Source organism: Hylaeus anthracinus, unplaced genomic scaffold, assembly GCF_026225885.1.
Source record: "Hylaeus anthracinus isolate JK02 unplaced genomic scaffold, UHH_iyHylAnth1.0_haploid 12001, whole genome shotgun sequence".
Taxonomy (NCBI): Eukaryota; Metazoa; Arthropoda; class Insecta; order Hymenoptera; family Colletidae; genus Hylaeus; species Hylaeus anthracinus.
Window position 1 is genome coordinate 22,659,202 of NW_026534348.1, and position 9,105 is coordinate 22,668,306.

General features: G+C 32.8%; 1 protein-coding gene across 7 annotated transcripts in view; it reads left to right on the top strand.

The window, feature by feature from the left end:
* LOC128891216 (uncharacterized) overlaps positions 1-9,050 on the top strand; it is a 45,863-nt gene extending 36,813 nt beyond the window's left edge. For 6 of the 7 annotated variants that reach the window (XM_054150560.1, XM_054150557.1, XM_054150552.1 and 3 more), the window contains 3 exons: positions 3,430-3,664; positions 4,393-4,627; positions 5,550-9,050. In XM_054150560.1, coding sequence (XP_054006535.1) covers positions 3,430-3,664; positions 4,393-4,598 — 441 coding nt within the window. In that variant the 3' untranslated portion in view covers positions 4,599-4,627; positions 5,550-9,050. The remainder of the gene's footprint in view (positions 1-3,429; positions 3,665-4,392; positions 4,628-5,549) is intronic. The other variant, XM_054150554.1, reaches the window with a different exon arrangement.
* Positions 9,051-9,105: the final 55 nt, after the last annotated feature.

The following is a 9,105-nucleotide window of genomic DNA, read 5'->3' on the forward strand; positions in this document are numbered from 1 at the left end:
CTGCAATGCGTTCTGCGTACTTTTGAAACCTTAAAGGATTCAAACTTATCTCCCATTTTCTATTATTTGAAGTCATTCACTATACAAATTATCTTTGTAAAAAGAAGTGAGATCCCCATAAAAAACTTCAAAAAGGAAAAAAATTACGCTAAGTACATGAAAAAGTGGAGGCTTCAAAGATTCAAGGAGTTATCATAGAAAAACAAAAGATCCCCCTAACAAAATTCAAGAAAGTAGAAAAAGATGTGAAATCAAAATGAGCTGTCAGTATATGAAAGTCCTTTCCAATAAAGTGCAAAGGCGACACTATGTAACGCAATGTAAAATTCGGTGGTTTCCAACTATGCGCAGCTAAAATGCTGTGTCCAACAGTGTGGACATTCAGATCCTAATGATAATTCATGTAAAGTGACTGCTCCACACTTTAGCAGTGACATGAAGAAGCTAAATAGTGTATCAACCACAAACTGAGACTGTTTAGACATTTACCTAGATGTCTGTGGGCTGGAAGTCAATTGCTTGGCGTGGCCAGGCAAGGTCAAGGTTTTGATGAATAAGCATTATTTTAAAATGTAAAATAATGAAAATGTACTCATATTGTCAGCGTTTTAAACTGAAAAATTATCTGAAAGCCTGTGAGAGGAGAGGTATCTGCGTCAATGAGTGTCCTTAGAAATAATTTAAAACATAATAAAATGGAAATGTACTCATATCGTAAAAGTTTTAAATTGACAAATTATGTAAAAGCCTGCGAGAGAGAAAGTATAGGTCTTGATGATCTGAGAATACCTTAGCTGGCCACGCCAAGCATTTGACTTCCAGGCCGCGGACATCAAGGCAAATTTTTAAACAGCCTCAGTTTGTGGATAATACGCTATTTAGCTTCTTCATGTCACTGCTAAAGTGTGGAGCAGTCACTTTACATGAATTGTCATTAGGATCTGAATGTCCACACTGTTGGACACAGCATTTTAGCTGCGCATAGTTGGAAACCACCGAATTTTACATTGTGTTACATAGTGTCGCCTTTGCACTTTATTGGAAAGGACTTTCATATACTGACAGCTCATTTTGATTTCACATCTTTTTCTACTTTCTTGAATTTTGTTAGGGGGATCTTTTGTTTTTCTATGATAGGATATATACGAGGTAAGTAAAAAATTATCTACTTTCTTCATTCTACAATTTATTTACATGAAGCTAGGGTTTCACTATGCACATCACTTTTCTACGTAATCTACCTCATTATCAATGCACTTTACCCAACGGTTAACAAGCTAACGTATTCCTTGCAAATAAAAGGTTTTCGATTGGTCGAGAAGCCACTTTTGCATCGCATTTTGCACATCTAAGTCCGAGGCAAATCGACTTCCTCTTCATGCGTTACACTTCTTCGGACACTTCTCGATCCACGAAAACACAGTTTTACGTGATAATGCACTTCCCCCATATTGCAATAATAATCTACGATGAATTTCTGAACCTTTGACACCCTCCGACCAAAGGAATCGAATCACTGATCGTTGTTCCTCTTTGGCACAAATTTGTAATGGAGTGGCCGTGATCTATCCACAATAGAAGGAAGAAAAATGGCGGAACTAGGATAAACTTTTATAGCATTACCAGAACAGTATAACAATAAAATAAGCGACGACGAAAGTCAGTGTGCAAAATGTTAGAAGAGTTATGTCAAAAGTGTAGATAAGTTTTAACATCCCCTCGTATATTTATGTACATCCCAAAATTCGTATTGAAAGTGTCGTCACATCTGGTATTTTATTTTGGAAAAAATATTTTACAAGATACACTTTAAAGTGTACATATAGCGCATAAAAATAAGGCACTTGCCAAGTACTCGATAACTCTTGCCAAGTTTTGGTTGGAATTATCTATTTGAAAATAGATATAATTTATGGTTCGTTTGATTAAATGTAAAGCGATTAACATTGGTTTGAAACGAAAATAAATAACCAGTTCTTGGGTATTATTGCATGAATTCTCCTGTTGAAATGTTAAGAGAAATTGATATAAAAATTTGTAAGATAGAAGTAAACTATTCAACACGAACCACTTCAACACGATCTTACATGTGACCCAATTTTCTAGATTTAGCGCTTGCATGCATTTGTTATTGTCGATAATAACAGGCATTACGGTGCACTGTATTTGAATTACGTACTTACATTAGAGGTCAGCGATCGCGCTATCAGGGGGCTTAGTGATTGGTGTCGTACATTCATTCTTACTCAAATTTATCTATTGTCTTTACCGTACGTCTTACAACAATATTTAAAATTAAGCCGCATATTAATCGCGTGCAAAATTATCGGCATGCCGTTGAAGGGATATGCAACAATGAACCAAAATGTGAAGACGCAACGCTATCTCGCATACGAAGCGATTATACTGTGAATTTTTTTAACTCGTCAATCAATGATGATTAAAATTATAGAATGAGCGTGTTCTTGGAAACCTAATTTATACAGTCTTGCACTCCAGTAAGGTTAATTATAATATCATAAAACTGATATTTAGTTTATAATATTCAGTGTTGTTGTACGAAGCCATTTATTTTAGCGTGTGAATTTCAATTTTCTCTATGATGTTTCTAAAGTGATAAAGTCGAAAATACAAAATTTTTTGTTAGAGTTTAGTATGTGATATGAAAGATCAGTTTAAGAGCTTAAATAGAATGTATTTACAGGTTGTTTCGTTTAAAGTGTTATTTGGTTCAAATGATGAAATTGTATGGAGTAAATAATTTTATTATGAAAGAAGTGGTAGGATAGACTTAAGAAGCATGTTTTCTTTTTTAATGGAATCTTATACAGGATGAGATGAACTGTTACCCCAGATAGCACCGGACGTCCATTTTATGTCCAGTTTACGTCCAAACGTCGACGTCCGTTGTCGGACGTCCTTAGGACGTCCATGGGACGTAAATTTTGTACGTCCCAGGGATGTCCGCTCTGAACTTTCTAGATTTAGGGAAAAATACTTTTTTTAAACAAACTAAATATTATTAGAACAGAATATTTTTTTTCCGAATATAAAATACACTATTTACAATTGTAAATTAATATTAATTAATTAATATTATTATCCCAGATAGCACCGGACGTCCCATGGACGTACAGAGAACGTACAGAAAACGTTCTGGGAATGTCCAGCACCGGACGTTCCATGGACGTACATAAGACGTCCCTGTGCTATCTGGGATATATATTTATTTTTATATATTCATTATATTTAAGAAATATAAAGTATTACCATCCAGTGTAAATAATACCATAAATGCATAAAATCCGCTGTTTATCAATCAATGTTTCTTTTATTACCGAGTTGAACAAATTTGCAGTATTATCGTTTCATAACGAGATTAGGCGCAGCGTATTTACCCTTTTCACTGGTCGCTGTATATCTTTCCAGGTCATCCAGAAGAATATACGGGAGGCAAGATCGAAGCAACGCGGGATATACGCCATCACGGCAACGGAAGTGTCCTGCGGATTAATTACATCTTGTTTACCATCCATTCTGCTCAAAGTGATGCTAAACCAGCTCACCAGAAGGTACTCATTATGCTTGACTCACGTCGACGGTGACCTGCTCGTGGAAGGTGTCGACGCGGTGATGTATTGGAGACCACCTCAAGGCAACTGTAGTAAATATTAAAGAATAAGTATTAATTAGAAATGAAATAAGCAGCAGAGAGTGAGGATAGGAAATGGGTCGTACTCGTTTGTTTGTAGACGAAATGTTAGATATTTTAAAGAGGATGAAACATTATATCTATAACAACAGTTATGCTACTCGAATTACGCTGTAATTCAAATACTTAATTTAATTACATTGTTTTTTCAATTATAAAATTTAATTACGTTATACTTAAATTGTATAATTGAATCACATTGTATTTAAGTTATCTAATTTAATTACATTGTATTCCAGTTACGTAATAATTCAATCCCATTGCAGTTGAATAAACATAATGCACATTTTATGATTAATTTAACTCCTAGTTACTGCATTCATAAATCTAATTGGTTTAAAATATAATTGAAATGCAATATAATTAAAATACAGTTCTTTTGTATGTTTGAAACTTTCGCATAATTTGTTTCATCATTTATTACCTCTCAATTTGATCACCTTCTAATTCGTAATTCTCATTCAATTATTTTATATTTTAATTGAATGGTACTACTGAATAACAAAGCTCCCCATTTCCGGTTATTACACTAATTCTGGGACACTCTGTATTATTGCATACTGTGTACATTTTGTACTTTCTTGTACATTAAAATTTCCTGTAAATGCATGAAAATCCCCAATCCATTTCTAAATTTTGATTTCGAGCCTCGATTAACGTACACGTTCTATTATTTTCAGACATGTCGATCACTCTGCACAGGTACGGAAATGGTGTACGTTTAGGCGTGATGGGTGATGCGTTGATCGGTCCTGAACACTCCATAATTACAAGGACCTTTCCCAAAAGCGTGGAGACTCTTGCCAATGTGGTCGGGGTTCCCCGAACTCCGAGTCGAAACTCGACACCGAGTCCAGCCAGTCCGAGCACCTCACCAGGATATTAAAAGGCGTACGAAGCCCTGCGGGATATTAAGTAAGGGCTTATTCCCTGATATTGTTGTCTCGAGATTCATCGATAACGAAAAAGCCAAAAATAAACGTTCTTAGAACGCGAAAGAGTTAAATGGGAGGACATTTAGCCTCGATTACATTTGTATTCCGTTCGTTCTCATCTATTTGACTATTTAAATGAACTCTTTATTGACTGAACCATTCTTTATCAATTTGTATATTTCTATGAACTATTGAAATGTTATGATTGACGTAATCTCATTTATGGGAATAGCTTTTTAGATAATAGTGGTATAATACTAATTCGCTAAGAGCTCGAGAAGAATTCGATATAGCGTACTTACATTTCAAAAAGATCGGTTCGACAGATTTCTGTTTACCTTGAGAACCAGATGAAAAAATGAATTTAAAAAAAAAACGCGTTTAAAGCTTATACAAATTTTATAAAACTCATACCAAAATATTTGTATACTCTTTCTGAATAATATTATTACTAGGAAAAATATTCTAAATAAATATTATACCCTTAAAAGTCCCTTTGAAGTTTCTTTAAGAGGTTAAATTCAAACTACTTTCCCACACATGTAAAAATGTAATGGATGATTTATTTGCACATCTTGTAGCAATTATGCCAACTTCTTCGTAGAATTTCCAAAGTGCAATCCTTAGCTTCGCCTCTTTTCTTTAATATACCACCAAAAGACTCACTTCTGAGAAGGCTTCGCTTCTGAAAAATTCTGTGGTTGGTACGCGTCAGGTTGAAAGGAATTACATACCTTCGGTTATTGTGTTACCGATGGCTCGATACGCGTTATCTTATTATGGTCTTTACTTTATTTATTCTCCTTTACACGTTTCCGACGTTTGTATTCGAAACTGATTAATTTCACTTATCTGATGTGCCTGACATTATCTGTGACAATGTCTATTATTTTTTTTTTCAGGCCACGGATCTCTGGCTCACGTGGAGAAAAGTTTATTCACTGTTTTCCACTTAAGGGAATAACCGATTCCAGAGGAGGATGTATAATACCTGAAGTCGTCGCATCGCACCTCCTAATACAATATTTATGTTAATTATTTACACGATATATACGTTTAGTGGATGTAGCTCGGTTTTATTGGGAGGTAAAGGAAGAAAATTTTTTAAGGGTTCTGTTATTTTCGTCTCCGTCCTTGTCGTGCGTTCTAAAATACATTGGAATACATATCGTGATATATTGTATATATTTATATAAATATACATGTTCGTATCTATTTATGCATACACTTCAACAATCTATTTTCATTTGTAACAATACAGTTTAATACAAAGATTAGGAAATTAACGCAATGTTTTTTTTTTATTGTTCGTTATGCTGATTATTGGTTTAGACGATACAATTTGCGGATATGGCAAATACGTGAGTGTAGTTAATTATCGTTTCATTTCTTTCTTTTTATATTTTATGGAATATAATCGTCGATATTCCAAGTCCTTAACCCTCAGCGGTCGTCCAATTGTATAAGGGAGAGGGGTAGATGATTGTTACGCGCTTCAAATTACAAATTTTTAACAAAGTTATTAATTTTATAATGTTAGCTTATAGCAATTTTTATAGAATCAGTCTATAAATTACAATGTTTTGAAATGTCAGCTTATAGTAACTTTTTTGTTTGCTTTATTATAAGCTTTTATTTTCATTCATATTTTGTCGATACTGAAATTCCAACGTGTAAAGCTATTTTTTTTAAATACCTTTAATAAAAAAAATAGCTTTATTATAGTACATGACATATACAATTAGAACTTTAGCATATGTTGAACGCTTGACCGCACCCCTCCTCCCTGCATGCTCACATACTCCCTTAGTAGAAATGGGTAATAGTAAATTATTATTAGCGAAACCACCAATAATGTATATTTGATTCTTTTTCCCCTACAGGTAATAGTATTGATCCAAGTTGAGGTAATTTCAGGTGTCTCGCTCAGAACGCAAGTTACGTCGGTTACCATGGTTCGAAAATGAATCAAATTTGTAAAATAAAATGTTTTTTGAATGAAAATAAATTTTGTCAATCCACCGACTATGCATTCACTTATCTAATAAGAATTATGGCAGTTGACAATCGAATCTCCCAGAAACAAACTCGATGAACTCCATACATTAAGAACTGGAGAAAATTTATGTTATAATTTATAAATTATAAAATGGATTTTATAATTAAAATTTAGAAATTATTGTAACACATGTTTATTATTTATAAGCACGGATTCCTTATAGTTACTTAAAATTCATCTAAAATTATATTTAGAAAGGAATTTGGTTTCTGAAAGTTCCAATAGTATAAGAAAAAAGTCGACTTCCGCATCTCTTTTATACCTCTACTTACAAAAATACTATCAATGTTAAATTATATCCTCCCTGAAACTAAGCAAGAATTGTTTGAAATATTTTTGTTTATCTCCAAGTTATTCTTTATGTAATAAAATGCAATATTAAATAAATTAAAGTTAAGAAGCCGGCTTTTAGAATCTGCTAAATATTGTCATTTGTACTGCCAATGTTTACACAAACTCGATGTCAAATAAAAGTAGTAGTTAATGATAATTAATAACATCACGAAATGGAATATCACAACTGCGCACTTCCCTCAGTAAGTCGAGACTAAATTAGTTGACTTTTCAAAGTCACTGAATGTCTATCCCCACCATGTCGTTCTGGCACTGTCGCGCCCATATCTCTCGACATTTTCTTATAATTTCAATTTATTTTATAATTTCGACTTATTTTTTTAAGAGAAATTGCCCCATACGTGTTTGTACCATGTTCACCGCCTCTCTCAAAATAATTCTCACCAGTCGGCCACGTGTCTAGACCTATTGTGACCGCAAAGAGTTAATAATGCATTCCGTAAACAATTTAAAAATTCCTTTCACCAAATACAACTCGAAGATTGATCGGAATGTTTGCGTGAACAATTCAATTCTACGGAAGTTAATGTGACAATTTGATTGCCATCGTTGACTAATTTATACTTGGAAGCATGTTATTATGTAGCCTTTGTATAATAAAGAGACTAATTCCATATATATATGCATGTAAACATTGTACCATATAACACAGTCGCTTATACATATATTTGTTTTTGATAATAAAATATTGTATTCGTGAGAGTATATTTCTTTTAGTAGCACTCAATGAAATATATCGGAGGTAATTAAGTAATCTTTCATCGGTTTTTAAGTACCCACAAACAGAGCATCTATGTGAAGGCATAAACACTGGAAAGAGTTGTCCAGTAAAATCACGAATTACTATAATTACGTCTTTCAAACGTGCTATGAAATCTATCTCTATTTAAATACTTCGAAAATCTGTAAAAAAGCATCGAAAAGTTTAGTGAAATCGTTTTGTTCCTTTTGTTTTTTTTTTAATTCAGTGTACACAACTCGGTAACATCGAATTTCAACACACCTTGAATATATTAATTTTTAATAATAATACCGTTACACGTACACGCCGTTCTGAATAGATATACAGACTAATTTCGAAACTTTCCTAATTTCTTTTTCCTAAAATTGGATACAATCACAGTTAGAACGTTTAGTTTTACATCGTTACGATTGAGTTTTGATTCTTCGTCTTGTTACTTCCATTTGGACATTATAAGGCAAACGTTTAGAACTGTACCAATTTCTAATTGTTCTCTATCGATTACTTTCTTAACTAATGTTCCCGACAGAGCTGGGCACTTTTGAAATGATATCATTTGAAATATCATTTCAAATAACGTATTATTCTATTTTATAATTATTTGAAATAATTGTGAAATTGTTTTCTAGTAATGTTCGAAATAATGTTTCGAGTCGCGTTATTTTATTTCATAATTATCTTCATACTTGCGATCACATTCAAAACAACGTTATTTGAAATATTATGACGAATAATATTATTTTATTTTATAATTATTCGAAATAATTGTGAAATTATTCTTCAAAATTGTATTATCGGACAAAAATCTATAAATGATAGTTGTATTACTTTGAGGATTATATATTTAGTTGAAATAAAAAAATTACCAAATAATTTGTTATTCAATCATTATTTCTGCTATTATTTCAAATAAATTATATTAATTATGAAAGTAACGATTCAAAATAAATAATTTCAAATAATTTTTTTTCATTTTCATACCAATTGAAATTTGCCCAGGTCTGGTTCACGGATACGCGAGTTGAAAAGTATTTCAAGTCCCCTGGTGCAACAATAGCCAAGTAGCGTAGCCACCGATTTCACGCGTTTTGATGACTAATAACGAGCACAAAGTAAAGATAATAGACAATCTGACGATTGATGCACACATGCGTACTATAAGCGTTTGCAAATCGTTAGGAAAGCAGCTGTTCCTCGTTTAATCATGAATATGTTTATGACTAGAAGTAAAATAAATTTCGATGGGAAACATCTTCGAATGAATTAGCAATAACTTTCTGAGCTTGGGAAAAATTAATTGTTA